This window comes from Eriocheir sinensis, chromosome 14, assembly GCF_024679095.1.
Source record: "Eriocheir sinensis breed Jianghai 21 chromosome 14, ASM2467909v1, whole genome shotgun sequence".
Lineage (NCBI taxonomy): Eukaryota > Metazoa > Arthropoda > Malacostraca > Decapoda > Varunidae > Eriocheir > Eriocheir sinensis.
The window spans coordinates 22003697-22023532 of NC_066522.1; the positions used below are offsets into that span (position 1 = coordinate 22003697).

Here is a 19836-nt window from a genome sequence, read left to right on the forward strand (position 1 = left end):
TGTGGGTTGAGAACTGTGATGCGGCGGTTCCTTCTTAAAAACTTACATTATTTTCTTTGTTAATTTCTCGAATATTAATGATTTACCTCTAGTTTTTATGTTTTGTAGTGTATATATTTAGTTTAGATGTATATTACGGTAAGATAATATTAGCTACCAATGACTCGGCTCAGAAAATACCAGTAATGGGAAGTCGAGTGTTTGGTGCAGTTCCCTTATGATCTGAAACGCTTCGAAGCTCCGTATTCTATAAACCCCGCGACTTCTCATACACACATTCTCCTTTTCTAAGCATTTTAAATACATATTCGTAGGGCAGGTCATCCTTTCCTCACTTATGTAGGTTCCGAACTTGCAGATGAGTTGAATTTGTTATCGCAAGAGCTGTAGATCAAGGGGCATATGCTTAACATTTCGGCGCCCTAGATCACCTATTTGACAAGGCTTTCGTAGGCGTTTTGGGCATTTCCAGGGGTAGTTTTATGACCCTGGTGATAGTTTAACCCTTTTTCTGCACCATGATCCTAAAAATACACTCATGAGGACCCGATTGATCGCCTTTTCGGCCTTCGGAAATAGTTGATGTGAGAGTCGGAAGCGGATGAGAATACCGACCCAGCTTGTTGTAGCCTCAGAGTCAACCCTGCTTCGGATCATAGTTTCTTTGGGTTGACATTAAATGGCGTCCAATGCAACTAAACAGCAACGTCCTTCCCGGATCTTAAGACTAACGAAATGCAAATATAGGAAGTAAAAGCTTGGATTAGAACAAACTTAAGGATGACAAGATTAGAACAAGTCATCGTTTCACTAAGAGATGTTGGAAAATACTTCGTGAAGCGTCGTTCTTGAGCTACAACGATGAAGATGACTGTTGATATTGTAATTAAGTAAGAAAAGCGAGCTAGATGATTGTAAATTGAGGGATTGCACAGCCAACCTTTCTTCTTCTGGCCTGGCTAAAGAAACGTAACGTGCTGTCAACAAGAAGCAAAGGTGAACGTTAATTGGCAGGTAAATAAACTGTCCCGAGCCGGTGTTGGCGGGCGAGCAGTGACAGCCTCGGAGGAACAAGAGGCGCTCTGCAGGGACCCGCTCACGGCCAGAAAGAAATAACGGAAAGGTTCAGCGAAAGGTCACTGCAACAAGAAGCTCCGGGAGGTTTGCAAACTTGTCCACGGGCTTCTTTTTAACCAATTAAGAGCTTCGCCGCGATTCCCCGCAGGAGTTTTACAAAGGCACTGGATCTCAACGAAGAAACACATGCACGCCGTCCACAAATTTGAAAGTGAAACGAAAAGACTGATTTGAATAAGGGCTTTTCCAGTTTTGAATTCTTTAGGGAGGCGGTGGCCGGGTAGTCAGCGTGCGGGCGTGGTGAGGCCGGGGACCTTGGCTGAGTCCCACCGAAGCACGCTGACAATTTTCAACCATCGCTGAGTGAAGGAAGATTACCCACATGCTGCCAAGTTCATGAATCAACCTTAACTTCAGCGACTTCGTTTTAGTGTAGCACCTGGGGCAGAATTGGCGAAGCAAGAGTCATACATCACGGCAGCCACTATAAATAAAGCTCGCCTGTGCCACTAATGGGCTGGAGTCGTCCAAGAGACCCTTCAAGAGAGCCTACCGGCGCTACGGGCGCTTTAAAAAATAATACTATGGGTTAAATTTAATTTGGATTTTACGTCTCTTGATGAATAAACCCACGTTGCCCACAAATTCGTGAGTGAAAAGAAAAAGTTGATTTGAATAGGAGCTTGCCTAGTTCTGAGACAAATGACATAGTTAATGTGGATCCTCGGCTTCTGGATGAAGAAATACACGTTGTCCTCAAATCCGTAAGTGAAAGGAAAATTGTTGAAAAAGGACTTTCCTAGTCCTGTAACAAACACTATAGATGGACTATGGGGCGTAACCTCTGCCAGAATTACCAGTATTCTCAAAATGCAGTGATCATACTTCTCTGTGGATGGAAGCAGTGGGCATTGCACGAGTAGACAGAGTAACAAAAACAGTATGACTAGATGGCAAGACGCGAATAATGGTTGTCTGCAGAACAGCCAAAACCACTGCCCTCCGCATAGCCCCACCAGTCTCCCTCCCTTCAGAACACAGTGCCACCAGAGTCTTCCGTTTTAGAACACAGTGCTATCCATTCCATTCATTTTATTGATATTTTATACATGATAATGAAACTCACGCGGCGTACAGTGGAATCAGTGCGCCCTCCCCCCTTTCCCCTGCATCTTATTATCGCGCTAAAACCCATGCTCGCTCACCTTGAAGACCGAATAGTTTCTCCTTTTGTTCCCCACGTCATTATGAAGGAGGTGAAGCCCTTTATTACTTAGCTGTGTGTTGTTGGCAAGCCCCATACATAGGCGGTTCATTTGTGGCATTATTAAAGAGACGGACAGACACGTATGGAGACAGTGAAAGGGAATGTGAAGAATATGCCAAGGATAAACAGAGGGTTCTAAGTGTGTGTGTGTGTGTGTGTGTGTGTGTGTGTGTGTGTGTGTGTGTGTGTGTATGTGTTAGTAACGGCACCACTCATCTTTACATAACATCGAATGGTTCACACTTTCTATCCTAAAACGAGCACTAACACTAAGTCCAGAGACCTTCCTTCCTTCCTTCCTTCCTTCCTCCCTTCCATCCTTCCTTTCTTCCTTGCATTCTTCCTTCCTTCCTTCCTTCCTCCCTCCCTTCAATCCATCCTTCCTTCCTTCCTTCCTTTCTCCCTTCAATCCTTCCTTCCTTCCTTCCTTCCTTCCTTCCTTCCTTCCTTCCTTTCTCCCTTCAATCCTTCCTTCCTTCCTTCCTTCCATCCTTCCTTGCTTCCTTTCTCCCTTCAATCCTTCCTTCCTTCCTTCCTACCTTCCTTCCTTCCTCCCTTCAGTTCTTCCTTCCTTCCATCCTTCCTTGCTTCCTTCCTTTCTTCCTTCCTTAATTTTAACATTCTTCTCATTTTCGATTTTACTTTCCCAAAACCTTAATTTTTACGATCTTCCTTTCTTCCTTCCATTCCTTCCTTCCATCTATCCATCCATCCCTCCTTATTCCTCCCTCCCATCCCTCCTTCTTCCTATCTTCCTAACTTAAACTTCCTCCTCATCACATTCGATTTTATTTTCCCAAAACTCTAATTATTACGATCTTCCTTTCTTCCTTCCTTCCATTCCTTCCTTCCATCCATCCCTCTTCCTCCCTCCCATCCCTCCTTCTTCCTTTCCTCCTAACTTAAACTTCCTCCTCATCATTTTCGACTTTATCTCCCCCTTTGTCAACTCCTCCCCTACAAATTTTACCCTCTAGTTTCATCCCTGCCCTCCCCTTTGCGTCACCTGCTCCCCCTTCCCTCCCCTTGCCCTCCCCAGCCCAGGTAGAGGAGGGAAGGGAAGGGGAGGGAGGGAGGCACCTGGGCAGCCTGGCAGGACGGCGCGCGCGGCTAAAAAGGCGATTCTGACCTTTAGTGTCCAGGTGGCTTGACGCTCTCTTGGCCCGCCTGAGCTGGCTTGTTAATGGTCTATTAGCCGAGATTATCCGCGAGAGAGAGAGAGAGAGAGAGAGAGAGAGAGAGAGAGAGAGAGAGAGAGAGAGAGAGAGGGAGGGGGACATTCATAAACACACACACACACACACACACACACACACACACACACACACACACACACACACGCACACTCCTGAATTCGCCCACCCCAGCCTCCTTACCGCCCCCCAACCCCTCTACCTGTCCCCCACTCCCCCCAGCTCCCCCACCAGTCCCCCCAGCCCCCAACCTGCCTCCTCAACTCCCCTCTAACTTTCCCTACAGCCCCCTTTCCTGCCCTCTCCAGCCACCTTTAGCCCCCTACAATTCCCCCCCGGCCACCTCCAGTCCCCTAACCTGCTCCCCCGGCCCCCCAGTCCCCCTCTAACTCACCCCCTATCCCCCCTGGCCCCCTCCTCTCCCCATTCTCGTGGTGTGTACGGAGGCATGAAGATCAGCTCAGTGTTGGTGGGATTTAACGGGCCAGGGAGAGCAATTTCATTAGTTCAGCCCCTCCAGTGCACCGCTCCGCGCCTCGCCTCGGCTCGCTTCGGCAGGGGCGGGGCGGGGCGGGGCGGGAGGAGGGGTTGAAAGGGGAGATGGAGGAGCAAGGAAAATAGGGGAGGACAAACTCAACATGTAATTTAGTCCGATGATATCACGTTTTGTTGTTGGTTGGGGTTTTGTAATGTGGATATACACACACACATACATACATACATACATACATACATATATACATACATACATACGCTTATATATGTTAGGTTACTTTGTTTAATGTTACGTTTACTTTTTTGTTTGTGTGTGTGTGTGTGTGTGTGTGTGTGTGTGTGTGTGTGTGTGTGTGTGTGTACGTGCTTTTTCCTTTATAGTAATCATCCCTCTAGTTAAAGTTATCATGTTAGTGTTTCCTTTATGCGAGACTTCGACCTTTCGTTCTTCGGTAACATTTAATCTTTTCTCTCATTTTTTTTTCTCCACTAACCGGTCCCGTATTTGTGATCTTCCTCTCATCCATAGATTTAACTCCCTTAATCTGTCTCGTTAATCCTGTGTTTATATTTCTCGCCTAATCTTCCATCACCAACTGTCCCTTTCCTTTCTAATTCTAATCTCCTCCCGAAATTGACCTGTCTTTCGCCCACTCCTCTGAACTCTTTTTATAGGAGCAGCGAGTAGCGGGCTTTTTCTTTCATTATTGTTTCCTTTTTTTGTCCTTGAGCTGTTTCCTCTGCTGTAAAAAATAAATGTCTTCTTTCAACTCTTGGGGTCGTATTATGAAACATCTCGTCGCTCAAGAACACAAATTTGACCAGACTATCGTAGGAGTTGTGGGCATTTCCAGGAGTAGTTTTATGACCCTGGTGGTAGTTTGACCCTTCTTCTGTACCATGAACCTAAAGGAACCCTCATTAGAACCCGACTGACCCCCTCATTAACCTTCAGAAATAGTTGATGTGAGAAGTTAAAGTGTCTTAATATCGGCTTTGCTCTCGAAACTCTTCCCTCCTATCCTTTCTCCTTCTCCATAGAGTTAACTCCCTTGATCTCTCCTATTTGTCCCTGTGTTTCCGTTTCTCACTTAACATACCATCAACTGTTCCTTTCCCTTGTAAGCTCCGTCTCCTCCTTCCTCCGACACCTATTTTCTCTTTGATACTTTTAATTCCTGTCCTTTTTCCCTCCTCCTTCCTTCCTCTCTTAATCTCTCCTATTTTTCCTGTTTCCTTTCCTCACTAAACCTTCCATCAACTGTTCTTTTCTTTTCCTCCTCCTATCCTTCTCTTCCTCCTTCAATTGCTACTCTCTTCGAAATTCCTCACTTTTGTCCTTTTTTCAATCCTCCTCTTCTATAGATTTAACTCTATCAATCTGTTTTATCAATCCTTATCAATCCTGTGCTTCCTTTTGTCAACTGCTCCTTTCCCTTCCTCATCCTTTCCTCCTCCTCACCTCTTCTCTTCGAAACTTCTCAATTTTGTCCTTTTTTCCTTCCTCCTCCTCTCCCATAGACTTAACTTCTGTAATCTCTCCTCTTTATCCGTGCTTCCATTCCATTCAACTGTTCAACTCTTTTCCAATCTGTCTCTTCTTCCTTTCGACTCCTACTCTTCGAAACTCCTCACTCTGTCCTCTTTCTCTTCTCCTCCTGCTCCTCCTCCTCCATCACTTTCCCGTATCCCTCTCCCTCAACAAAGGCGGGTCGTACCTCCTCGCGTTGGCGGATCGATGTTGTCTCGACCTGTCAACCTGCGAGGCCCGGGAGAGAGAGAGAGAGAGAGAGAGTGGGAGAGGGAGGGAGCGAGAGAGAGAGATCAAGGGTGGCGGGTGGCAGCGAGGGGTGGCAAGGGGCAGGCGTATGGCGGCGGGGCGGGACGTGAGGGAGGAGGAGAGAGAAGACCTGTACTAAGTGGCTGGGAAGTGCTGAGAATTGCACAGGAGAGAAGGGGGAGAAGGGGACCAGGGGAAAGGCCGCTCTTGGGTGAGGGGAGGAAGGAAGGCAGAAAGACAAGAAGATAGGATGGTAGGTAGGAAGGTATACGAAGAGCCAAGCGGATGAGATGAGAGAGAGGAAGGAAAGGATGCTGGGATGCTGGAAGGTGAAGCGTAGGAGAGGTGGAGATGGGATAGGATGAGGATGAGGAACAGCATAAGGGAGGAGGATGATAAATAAGGAAGTTAGAAAATGGTGAAGGAATGAGGAGGAGGAGGAATTGGAGGAGGAGGAGGAGGAGGAAAGGTACTATATGAAAGATAATGATTGATGTTAGAACAGAAGAAACACACACACACACACACACACACACACACACACACACACACACACACACACACACACACACACACACACACACACACACACACACACACACACACACACACACACACACACACACACACACACACACACTTACAGACACATAATATTCCAGAAAAGAGAGAGAGAGAGAGAGAGAGAGAGAGAGAGAGAGAGAGAGAGAGAGAGAGAGAGAGAGAGAGAGAGAGAGAGAGAGAGAGAGAGAGAGAGAGAGAGAGAGAGAGAGAGAGAGTAAAAGGGAGGAGATAAAAGAAAGGGAGGGAGAGAAGAGAGAGGAAGAACGGGGCAGTATAGGGGAGTCAGACGTCCTGCAGAGAAAGAGAGGAGGAGAAGGAGGAGGAGGAGGAGGAAGAGGAGGAGGGTGAGAGAGGAGAAGAGGAGGAGGTCGACAATCAACAGTGGAAACAATACCGGACAGGTGAGGGGAAAGGGAGAGATTCCAGGTGCTCCCTCCCTCCTCCCGACACCCCAGATTACCAGCGGGAGGGAAGGGCAGGAGGGAAGGGCGCTGAGGATGAAGGGAAAGTAATGTGCCAGTGAAAGTAGGGTCGGGAGGGAGAGCAGGAGTGCACGTGCGTGGAAGGAAAGGACAGGAAGCGACGCAGCGGTGGTGGTGGTGGTAGTGGTGGTGTTGTAAGCCAGAGGAGGAAGTGTGGTAAAAAGGTTATTAGGTGGTTGTGTGGATGGGTGGGTGGGTGGATTTTGTGGATATAGAGGGTATGTGGGATATTATAAGTTAGACAGGGAGATGGACAGATATATATAGATAAACAGAGACAGATAGATGATAGCAAGCAAGAGGAAGTGTGGAAGAAAATATTAGATGAGTTGGCTGTATGTTATGAGGAAAGAGATGATGTATATGGTATGGGAGATATTGGTAGGTAGATAGATAGATAGATAGATAGATTGAGAGATAAAGAAAAAGTGAAAAACAGTTAATTACGTAGTGGTTATTAGGAAATGAAGAGTATGAAGGACACCTCTCCTCCCGAAATTGACCTCTCTTTTTGGCCACTCCTTTGACCTCTATTCGGGAGCAGTAAGTGACGGGCTTTTTTTTATATTTTTCTTTACGCCCTTGAATTGTCTCTTTTGCTGTAAAAAAAAAATAGATAGATATTGACAGATAGATAGATAGATACACGTCGCCTCTCCTGTATTCTTCCCTTTACTGTCCTTTTCCTGTCTTTACAAATGCTTTCCCTTTCTTTATCCTTTATTTTCCATTATGTCTCCCACCTCTTTCATTTTCCTCTCTCAAGCGTCACTCTTTAATTCCCTTTTCCTCCTCCTCCTCCTCCTCCTTCTCCTCCTCCTCCCTTTTCCTTACCATCGTTCCTCCTGCTTCCTGTACGAGACCAAAGAGAAAGGGAGAGGAGAGGGATGAGCCCGGCCGCTTAGCATCACTATTTCCATGACAAGGACCCATTTTCCGTGACAAGCCACAGAGAAAACGAGATGAGGGTGTGTGTCAGCTGCGTAAGACTGGCAGTAAAGAGAAGCGACTGCGCAAGACGGGTATTTGGTCCCTATTTTCAAGGTTCTCCGCTGGTGTCTTTTCCCTCTTATTGGTTTCTCTTTGTGACTTGGTCTAGGTTCTTCTCTGTCCCCTGTTTTTTTCTTTCTTTTTCTTCCCTTTTGACTGCGTTGTGCAAGGAGATAGTTATTAAGTCCATTTTCCTAAGTTTACCTCTAATATTTTTCTCCTTTTGGCTTTTTCTTTATGACTTAAGGTAGTTATCCTCTCTGTCCCTTTTCTTTCATTCTTTTCCTCTCCCTAACTGACCTTTTCTTCCTTCCTCGCTCCTGTTGATTTCTCTTTCATCGGTCAGCGTTCGTTTTTCTCGTGTTGGTCTTTAATTAAACGTCAAAATTATTTCTGCGTGGATTTGGTTGTCAAGATTATCGCGGTTTTAATTGTGTGTCTCTGTCTGTCTGTCTGTTGTATGAATGTGTGTGTCTGTCTCCGTCTCTCTCTCTCTCTCTCTCTCTCTCTCTCTCTCTCTCTCTCTCTCTCTCTCTCTCTCTCTCTCTCTCTCTCTCTCTCTCTCTCTCTCTCTCTCTCTCTCTCTCTCAATCACCCTCAACAGCCCATTCACAAAACACTGAAATCCAGCAAACGTGTAATGAATAAAAATCCTGTTCCTTCATAATACGCGTTGAGTAAGCCGCTGCCTCCGCCACCACCGCCGCCGCCACTGCACGCCTTTGGGCTGAGAGGGAGGTAACTGACGAGCTACACACACACACGCACATGCTATAGGTAGGCCACAGAGGGTCGCCTTTCAGCTTAACGAGAGGGATATCAGATGGCACCACAGTTTTGTCCAGCGGAGAGCTTTGTTTTTAGTGATTGTTTATTGTTGTGCTCCCAATTTGTAGGGGGAACGCGGTGATGACTCGTATTATTTTTTTCACGAAACTATTCAGAAGATGGACTGATATGACTGCACCCCACCGCCCTCTACACACATAAGAAATTGTAAATGAAAAAAAAGATGCCGAGTAACACTAACGACTTCTTTCCGTCCTTTACAAACCTAAGAAATAAATGAATAAAAAAATGCTAAGTAACACTAATATGACTGCTTCCCACCCACTTAAGTAATAATCGAAAAAAAAGAGATGCTGAGTAGCTCTATCATAACTGCTTCCCGGCGTCCTGTACATACCCAATTATACTGTTTTCGCTGCCACAAGAGTAGGCATCGAACTACCATTAAAGAAATATCCAAAAGAAGGGGTGCTGAGTAAAAGGCCTATTACACTGGGCAAATTTTCCGTGGATCTTCAGTCAAACCACGATTTCCGCTAGCGTGGTTCTCATTTGTTTCTTGTTATTGCTGCTGATGATGATGGTGAGTAATACCGTCGTCCTTTGGTGAAATCTACCGTAGCTTTGGAAGATCGTGGACACGTCAGAAAACCACGGAAATATGAGAACCACGCCAGCGGAAATCGTGGTTTGACTAAAGATCCACGGAAATTTGCCCAGTGTAGCCTATTAGCCCCTGAACGCTAATATGACTACTCCCCACCAGCGTTTCCAGATTATCGTATCCACCATTGTATTAACCGTATTTAGACACTTAACTATAGCAAAAAGACTCTAATAATTTAACCTTTCAACGGTAACTATAAATAAATGTAGTTATTGGAGTGGAGGAGACATTTTTGGAGGTCGGAAATCGGAAAACATAACAAGTACGAGATTCTGGTAACGCAGCTCCCCACCGACCTCTACATACCCACTTACTCTGTTTTCGCCGCCACGAGGAAAGGCGTTAAATTAAGTCTCGTCCCATTACGGCGCAGCATCGCGGGTTGACAAGAGGCAGGTCTCGCAGCTCCGCCACAAAGCCTAACAAGGTTCCGTCCCATTGATATAGACTCGTCTTTCCTCGCCGCGTCCCCCGTGACTCTCCAAACATGCTCAGACATCCATTTTTAGTCTCCCTTCCTTGTTTTTATTTTATATGAATTGCTTGAGACTTGTTGCTGCCCAGGCGACGCAGATACATTGACACTTTTTTGACGTTGGCGGTGCAGCTTCAAGTTAATTATATTTTCTTCTTTTATGTTTGCGAGTGATAAGTTTTATGTAACAGCAAGATCGTGTAACTTTGAATTAACATTGAAGAAAATTCTTATCGAGGGCGAATATTTGACACTGACAGGCATTTTTTGTTGTTGAGGTCGTATTTCAGCAATGCAATATAACGTGTACTTACCGGCTCAACGTAACCACCGCGCACCTTCTACTACTACTACTACTACTACTACTACTACTACTACTACTACTACTACTATTACTACTGTTACTACTACTACTACTACTACTACTACTACTACTACTACTACTCTCCTCTCTTCTTTTTCTTTCTTATCTCTTTTTTATCTTTCGTGTGTTCAAATTAGCTCAGTATTTCCTTTCCCTTCGCTCTCCGTCACACTCCAGCACACTTCTACTACGGCATCTTACCTAGACTCCTAACATCACCATCACAATCTTCTAAAACAAAACAACGCATGGTAAAGTAACTGCAAGTATGATAGCTGCTTGGGTCGTCTCTATGAATTTTCCTCATCTGTGGCCTTTAGAAAAAATCATGTGAGAGCCGGAAGCGTTTAAGAATACAGACTTATATAGCTCTCTCTCTCTCTCTCTCTCTCTCTCTCTCTCTCTCTCTCTCTCTCTCTCTCTCTCTCTCTCTCTCTCTCTCTCTCACACACACACACACATAAAGTACGCGTGTCACCATACCGAAGCAAGGTTCACTCGTTCAGGCTTCGACAAAAGGGTGTAATCAAAAGAAATGAAAAATCACATGAAAGGATGTTAGTTGCTCGCATCGTCTCTGAATTCATCTCATTATGGCGGCAAAAAAGACGATAGGTCACTCCCACACACACGTAGAGTACGAGTCTCATATCGGAGTAAGGTTCGTCCGTTCAGGCTTCGACAAAAGGGTGGATTCAAAAGTTACTCCTCGTCCTATCAATCGTTTCCGCGTCTATACAAGTGGCGTAAGTTTTTCACAGTTCACCGCAGTGTTCATTTCCTTTCTATCTTTTAGCGAGAGGGCCGTGCGTTGTTGCTGCGTCTGTGAACTCGCTAACGGCCTGCCCATAACACATCATCCACTCCCTCCCCTTAGCATCCATCCTTCCCCTTTGTTAGCATCCATCCCTCATCCCCTCTTGCCCTACTGTCTGTTATCTCGTCTATACTCCGTTCGTTTCATTGACGCAAAAATTGATGAGTATATCTTCGCTTTTTTATACTTTTTTTCATGTCTCTGTAAAATTTGCCATGATTATGTTTTCTCTTTATTTTCTTTCTTGGTGGGGTGCAGTTGGTCCCAGCCCGTTGTGGCGCAGGCAAGTGTTTATAGTGGCGCCATCTTGCTTGGCTCATGGTGCCCCCCGAATCTCATCTTTGATCTTCTACTTAGAGAATCTAGAGTCCGGATTGATAGATGCTGTTCAGGACAGTCTGTGGGTAGTCTTAGGTCACTCGGCGATGGCTGAAAAAATGCCAACTTGTTTGTAGCGGCGGACGGGACGCCTTCCCAGTTAATCAGTCACTAATGCTATCTTACCGGCTTCAAAGTTAATCTCAGGAGTAAATTTAACTATTAATGTATATAAAATGTAAGGAATATATGTAAAAAAGAGTGAAAATACCTGAAGAGACACTAATTATTAATCTTGGTTTAGTTAATTTAAGATGGTTTTGGTAACTCGCTAGTACATAAGATTTTGAGGCATACATACTTTTTTTTACCCACTGGAGTAAAAGTCTCTCTCTCTCTCTCTCTCTCTCTCTCTCTCTCTCTCTCTCTCTCTCTCTCTCTCTCTCTCTCTCTCGTTCGCTCACTGGCTGGCTCTCTGGCTTTGTTCAGTCCGGTTTTCGGTGTTCACTTTGTTCTCATCTTCTGTTCTGTTCACCCGAGTCAGTCAGGCGCGTAAAAGGCTCCGTGTTCCCACCACCTCGCTAAATCCCTCACACGTGCAGCCAGACAGAGTGAGCGAGAGAGAGGCAGGGAGGGAGGGTGAGAGGGAGAGAGGGCGCGCGCGAGAGAGAGGGCGGGGGAGAATAGATTCGAGATGGCAATACTATATAGTCATGATTTGAATGTTTTATCGTCTTTAGATGTAAGTAGGTATATATAGGTTAGACGTATTTCAGTGTGGTAGATAGACAGATATACAGACAGATACATAGATAGATAAATATAGAGATAGAGAGTGAGAGAGAGAATAAATATTGTAAAGAGGAAGGGCCGAGGGAGGGATAAGAAATAGGAAGCATTTATTTATTACGAATGAAGTGGATGAACGGAAATCAATATACGGAATGTTAGATTTACGAACAGATAAGAGAGAGAGAGAGAGAGAGAGAGAGAGAGAGAGAGAGAGAGAGAGAGGAGAGAGAGAGAGAGAGAGAGAGAGAGAGAGAGAGATAGAGAGAGAGGAGGAGAGAGAGGGAGAGAGAGAGAGAGAGAGAGAGAGAGAGAGAGAGAGAGAGAGAGAGAGAGAGAGAGAGAGAGAGAGAGAGAGAGAGAGAGAGAGAGAGAGAGATAATATGGGTCACGTGCCGCAAAAAGTGATCTCCTCTGGATAATATTAAGGTAATGAAACTCGCACAGGTATGACCCCCCCCTCCATTGACCCCCTCCTCATCCCCATTCATCCCCCCTCTCACTCTCTATAGACATCCCCTCCCGCTCCCCTCACCCCTAGAACCCCCCGTCTCCCCGTCCTCTATACAACCTCTCCCCTCATCGTCCCTACACAACCCCTCATTCTCTCTATACTTCCCCTCATCCCTCTGTGTATGTGTATAGAGCTCTGTGGCACTGCTCCACCACACCGGCTCCACCTCCACCCACCCACAGAGCCACAAACACACGCACACACGCAGATGTCTTGTATGAAACCACTTACACACAGACATTGACAACTAAGGAAATAACTTCATAAATAAACATAGAAAAGAGTCTGTAAATATCTCGATAAATATAAAAGGATATAAATACAACAGACATCTCAAGAACGCACACACTCACAGATACACACACACACACACACACACACACACACACACACACACACACACACACACACACACACACACACACACACAGTCACAGACACAGACACAGACACAAAGGCAGATACAATCATAGATGCAAACAATGGTACACACACACACACACACACACACACACACACACACACACACACACACACACACACACACAAACACTTGTAGAATATGACTTAGTGGTTAAAAATGAGAATAAATGTAGTGATTAAAGACGCTTCTGACAACTATTTATTTACATTTTGAAGACGCACACACAAACACAAACAAACAAACAAATAAACACACACAAATTAATGAATAAACATACACAAATAAACAAACACACAAAGCAAACATACAAGCAACAAATATGACCCACATCCTGAACGCCACCTTGTTTCTCTGCAGGTGGAGGCGGGAGAGGGGAAGTAGGCCCGAGCCGCCATGCCCTGCCGCGTCAGCCCCGCGAGGCGTCCCCGCTGCCCTGAGGCGGCGGCACGCTGAGCCCCGCGCCGCCCCGCCCCGCCGCCAGGGCCACCACTCCCCCGCCTGGCGCCGCCCCTCAGCCTCGTGGGTCATGACCTCAGCCGGCGGCCTGGAGCACCCCAGCGCGGCGCCTGTTGAGACGTGCACTCTGGCCTCGGGTTAGTCACAAAGCAACTCTAGAGTTTTTAGTTATGCCGTACGCTAGAGAATGGGGTAGGAAAGCCTAGCGTTAACCACAAGGCCTCCAGACTCCTTAGGTAGGCCTATAACAGCGTTACCATATCATCGTACTCAAAACATCGCATTTATCAGTTCCAGGGCCCAAAACTCTCCTACCCACACAGATAGCGAGATTTCAGTTAAAGTTATCGTTAAAAGCGTTACTTATTGGTGTTTGTTTGCGATAGTTGTGAGTCAGAAACCGGAAAACACAATGTGCTGCGTGGCTGAGTATGATAATTTGGTAACGCTGCTGTATAGGCTAGAGAGTGATATAGGGTTGATTAATCTTGGTCTTAGGACTCTCCTTCGTTGGTGACTACGGCGTGGCCTTTGACTCGGCCCACTCCCACGATACTTAAAGAAACAGATACTGTGAGCGAGGCGGCTGTGGAGAAGGAGAGGGGGCAGGGGGGGAACAGCGGTATGAGAGGGCATGCAAAGACGAGCTGGGTGTGTGATCAGAGTTAGATAGTCATTGAGGGCAAATATGATCAGTCCACACTCTATATGATACGGAAGAGCGGCTCCTCCTTAACTTTACCGGCCTCACGTGTCTCTTGAGGGCAAAAAGGATCAGTCCACACTCTATATGATACAAAAGAGCGGCCTCACGTGTCTGTCCACCAGCATCGATCTTGCCACTCTCTCTCAGTTTGGCTCCACGGACTGAGGCTCACTTTTTGCCTGGACTCGCCTTTCTTAGCCTTAGGAATAGCTAAAAGAGATAGATAGATAGATAGATAGATAGATAGATAGAGAGAGAGAGAGAGACCTGAAATGACCTTAAATTGTTGACCTTCATGTACAGTATATTATATCTCTCTCTCTCTCTCTCTCTCTCTCTCTCTCTCTCTCTCTCTCTCTCTCTCTCTCTCTCACACACACACACACACACACACACACACACACACACACACACATACACACACACACATTTTTTTCGTTCGTTTGCATTGTCGAAGGAGACTAAAAAAGCTAAAAACAAATAAATAAATATACGAGGAAATTAGAAAGGTTCAAACAACGGTAAAAAAAAAAAAAGACGTTAAAAAAATTGTCGGAAGAAAGAAAACAATGAGAAGAAAATACTCGTAGCAAATTTGATGTGGTTTAAATAAAAGGAAAAGAGGAAAACTAGAGAGAGAGAGAGAGAGAGAGAGAGAGAGAGAGAGAGAGAGAAGCGACTAGGAAAGGTGTGAGCGAGGAGGAGGAAGAGGAGGAATAGGAGAAGGAGGAGGAGAGGGAGGGAAGCTGATAACAGAGAGAGAGAGAGAGAGAGAGAGAGAGAGAGAGAGAGAGAGAGAGAGAGTGTGGATGGAGTGAAGGAAGAAAGGAAGGCAGGAGAGAGAGAGAGGGGTCGAGGGAGGGAGTGAGAGAGGAAGGGAGAGGGAGGGAGGGAGGGAGGGGTTATCCTGCACGCCACTAGCTCCATCACCCTGACAACAGCTAACCGTGGAATTTGGAGAGACAACGTAGGGTGGCTGTGACCTCACTGGTGCTGCTCTGACCATACTGGCACCGGTGTGATCCTACTGGTGGCGATGCTGCGACGGACGGCGGGGTTGTGATCCTGTATAGCGGTGTTGGATACTTTGTGTGATCCTGTTAATGGTGTTCTGATCCTATGAGTTGTGTTGTCATCTTAGTAATGGTGTTGAAAGCTTTGGGATTCTACAGACGCCGGAGTTGTGATCCTATACAGGTGGTGTTGAAAGCATAATGATCCTATTTGTGGTGCTGTGATTCTACGAGTGGGTCAGGAAGCTTTTTGAATCCTACTTGTGGAGGTGCTGGCGTGACTAGTGGTATTGTGATCCTATACAAGTGGTTTTGAATGCTCTGTGATATTGATAGTGCCCATTGTGTTGAGACCGCTGATGGTGTTGTGATCCTACTAGTGGCATTGAAAACTCACTGATGTCTACTAGTGGTGTTGGATGCTTTGTGGACCTACTCGTGGCGATGCTATGATGTTTTGAGACCTTACTAGTGTGGCGCTGTGGCTGTTAACGGTGATGTGCCCTTACAAGTGATGATACTGTGACTTCTAATGGTGTTGTCAGTCTACTTTTGGTGTTGTGAAGATAATGGATCAGCCGTAACTCAGCTGGTGGTGATGGTGATGCTGTGACAGACTGTGGAGATGCTGTCTGTATACGTGTTGAGCTTTGGTTCGAAACAATTCACTCACCTCACGTCGCTGCTTTTTTTTTACACGAGCATAAGGAAGGAGGTTGAGATTCGGTTTTCCTGGAGGTGTGATGGTTAGCAAAAGACATATATGGAAACAGAATAGCAGTTGGTTAAGTAGAAAACGAAGTCTGAGTTGGTGTTTATACGGGTCGAGCTTTGGTTCGGAACAGTGACACCCACTCTTCGACGCTGCTGGTGGTGGTGGGCGGTGTTGAACCTCTCCCCCTCGGCCCTTCCTACGCCCTCCTGTTGTCTGGCTGACGTCGCGTGTGATGAAAATCTACCAAGGTCAGAAAATGGATGCTTTTACAGGACAGGTCGCCATTCACGGTCTCCAAGGTCGCCTGTGTTAGGGGATACAATTTTTTCAAACCTCATATGAATATAACATGAATAGAACTAGAGGGTACAGAGATAGAAGAGGAATAGGTAAATATATACGGAGACTATAAGATGTTAGTTAGTCGGCCTAGAAATGGCAGCTCTTCAGAAGCAAATATTCACCATCTATTTTTGATGTTTATAAAGCTAACCAGTCATCACTAGAAACTTTAAATCATGTTGAATAAGCTACACATCTACTTAACCCGGTAGCTGTGGGGGTCATGTTTCTCAGGTTAGGTTAGGTTAGGTTAGGTTAAAGGCCCCTCTAAGTAAAATAATGAGAAAGAATCATCACTCACGCAAACCATTTCATAATATATATCAACGCATGTGTGATCAGTTTATGTATCATCTATTTTGGGAGGTTTATATCATCGCAGAAATTTGGCCCATCGCTGGTAGACGGTAAAGCCACAAATTTGGCCCGTCGCTGCTACCGGGTTAAATTGTTCCTTTCATCCCATACCTTGCTTATATACCAGCTCTAACCAATCTCAACATGAATTCTGACTAGTACCCACAGCAGCGGGTCCTATCATGTTTTCCTTAGCACAGGTATTTTCACTTTGGCCTACATTCTCAAACATTTAAGAGCTAACACATCTAACATCAGTCAAGGCTTTCGTAGAGGGTGTGCTAGTATTTCCATGGGTAGTTTTATGAGCTTAATGTTTTGACAAGGCCTCTTCACCAAGGACACAAAAAAAATACCCTTGAGAACCCGACTAACCTCCTTTGTGGCCTTTGGAAATTTATGTTGTGAGAGCCGGAAGCGTCTGAGAATATAGCCTTTAATAAAATCCTGTTGTCGGTGCCTCAACCCTCCCTGACCTGCCCCACAGACATCTGGCCTCGGGGAGCCGCGGTGGCCGGGCCGAGCATGGCGTCCGCCGAGACTGGTGGCCTGCACGCGTACACACAGCTGAAGCAGATGACGAGTGGTGAGTGGGAGGCGAGGCGGCTGGAGGGGGGGAAGGATGAGTGGAAGGATGGGCGGGGTGAAGGAATGAAAGGTAGTGAGGGGACTGGAGACACGGAGATGACACTGAGGAGAAGAGAAGAAAGGAACAGGGCGAGGGAACGGAGGATAGTGTACAGTGAAAGAACAGCAGAGAGGAAGACGGCAGTGAACAGAAGGAAAGGAAGGGACAAGGTGAAGGAATAAAAGAAAGGCTATTTTTCGATATTATTTGCTTAACTATTTACTTATTTAATCATTTGTCCTGCTGTTCGGTTCAGTGAGGGATAGTTTTAGAACATTTTAAGAGCTGCATGGTAGGATAGAAATACATATGTCATAGGGCGACGATAATCTCCTCTATATGTATATAAAAAAGAAGACGCTTATGAGGAAAAATACACGTGAAAGGTAGAAGAAATACCAAAGAACTTGACTGCAATGGAACATGAGGCCGAATACAAGACAGATGATAGAAAATAAACAGAGAGAGAGAGAGAGAGAGATAGTGATAATCTAGTTAGTCCAAATGCTACAGCAAGGTCAAAATACTCCCTTCAGTACACCAGAAACTCTAATAACGTGAGTCTTTACCAGATGTGGGACGCGAGACTTCTTCGGCCGCGGCGGAGAGGGAGGACAGGGGCACCGCGGAAGCCATCGGGGCCGCGGCGGACGAGGCACGAGTCGCAGGAGGAGGAGGCGGAGGAGGAGAAGAAGAACGAAGAATAAAAGGCAGCAACAGACAAGACTCAAAGGAGAACGAGAGAAGACTAATCGCGGGAGGAAGTGAAGGAGGTGGAAGAGGAGGAGGAGGAGGAGGAGGAGGAGGAGGAGGACCAGCAGGAGGAGGAGGAGGAGGAGGAAGGTCAGGAGGCAGGAGAGGCGTCAGCGGGAATGGCCACGGCGGGATAAGGAACCTGCGGCCTCACTCCACGCCGGCGACGCTGCTGTGGCTGGAGGAGAACTATGAGATGGCGGAGGGCGTCTGCATCCCGCGCAACACACTCTACCTCCATTACGTTGACTTCTGCGACAAGAAATCCCTGCAGCCCGTCAACGCCGCGAGTTTTGGCAAGGTGTGAGGCGTTCCTGTTTCTTGTTGTTTGTTCCTCCACAGTTTGACTCATCTCTGTCTTGAATCTCTCCTTCGTCCTGTCCTGATCCTGTAATGCTGTTTTTTTTTTTTCATCTCCAAAAGCATATTGGTATTGTAATGCTGTTTTTCGTGTTCTTTTTTTTCTTTGAGAGCATTTTTTTTTTTTTTTGTATTTTTGTTGTCCATTCTAACTTTTTATCTCCTCTTCCTGCTGCGCTTCCATCTGTAACTATAATTATTTTCTATTATTATTTTTCTTCCTTTTTTCACCTTCTAAGCAATTACTTTTCACTGTTTATCAAGTAATTTTTCTTTTATGTTATTCGTGGTATTGTCTTATCACCAGTAGTTTTAATGTGGTATTCATTTATTTCAGTGTACTTCATGTTTAATGTATCTTATAGCCTCTGATATCACAACCTTACAGCTGCCTCTTACCCTGTCGGTGTGTTTTTATTGGTGTTTCATCCCATTGGACCTTCCATTATCACTTCGTTATGATATTCCTGACTTTCTCTTTTATCATTCTTCTTATATTATTGTTTTCATTATCTAATCGTTCTTATATCATTCAGTAACGTCTGTTTAACCAGTCAAGTTGAAATGGTCCGTCCTAAGGTTCTCAAACTCTGTAATGCCCTTTCTTATTTGGTAAAAAAAAAATAAAAAGCTTTATCCTACAGCTTTGATTTCACGATTATCGAGAAAGGTTATGGCGAGCTCTCAGTCCCTGTAAGCAAGTCAGTGATTTGAGAGATGATCGTCAACAGGAACAGAGCAGAGACATCAGACGCACTGCTCGGGACGGAATGTATATATTCCAGAATGAACTTATATATTTTGATGTAGAGTTTGGCTGCGCATCATAACATTCACTGGCAATCCGTAACCACTTTACTGAAATTCATTGCATTTTGCGAGTGGGATACAGGAAGCAACATATTTTTGAGATGAGTCATTTCCTTTCCCAGTGGAGTTTTTCTTCTTCTTCCTCTCTCTCTCCTCCGTACCTTGCATCATCATTCATTCATATGCAAACGTTTTTCTCCTCAGTTTACTACGCTCCTTAGATTATCCAGAGTCCATGTTTACCCGTCTTTTCACTCAGCTTGTCTCGCTTCTCAGATCATCCACTAACTATAAACTCCGTCACTCAGTTCATCCGTCAGTTATGTATATAATCGTCTCCCTACTTAGTTTGCTACGTTTTTAAGATCATCCAGTATCCATGTTCACCGGTATTGTCATTCAGCTCGTTTGGCTTCTAAGATCATTCTCCATTCCTGTCCACTCGTCTCCCTACTCAGTTTGCTACATTCTTAAGATCACCCAGCATCCATATTCACTCAGTTTGTCTCTCCTCTCAGATCATCCGCCAGCAGTTCCCGGGGCTGACCACGCGGCGTCTGGGCACGAGGGGTCAAAGCCGTTATCACTACTACGGCATCGCTATCCGGGAGGGCTCCATATACTACGAGGTTCACTACAGCAGGAAGGGCAACACCAGGTACAGGGGGTGGGGGGGTGGGGGGGGGGTCTT

The 19836-nt window shown here is 45.7% G+C and overlaps 1 protein-coding gene across 3 annotated transcripts in view; it reads left to right on the forward strand.

Moving 5' to 3' along the window:
- Positions 1-19836, forward strand: part of LOC126998641 (transcription factor RFX4-like) — a 49076-nt gene that overhangs the window by 8790 nt on the left and 20450 nt on the right. Inside the window, exons 2-5 of one of the 3 annotated variants that reach the window (XM_050860589.1) lie at positions 13363-13598; positions 17082-17180; positions 17795-18276; positions 19664-19803. In XM_050860589.1, the coding sequence (XP_050716546.1) occupies positions 13532-13598; positions 17082-17180; positions 17795-18276; positions 19664-19803 (788 nt within the window). In that variant the 5' untranslated portion in view covers positions 13363-13531. Of the gene's footprint in view, positions 1-13287; positions 13599-15128; positions 16144-17081; positions 17181-17794; positions 18277-19663; positions 19804-19836 lie in introns of those variants that run through there. The other 2 variants (XM_050860588.1, XM_050860590.1) reach the window with 2 other exon arrangements.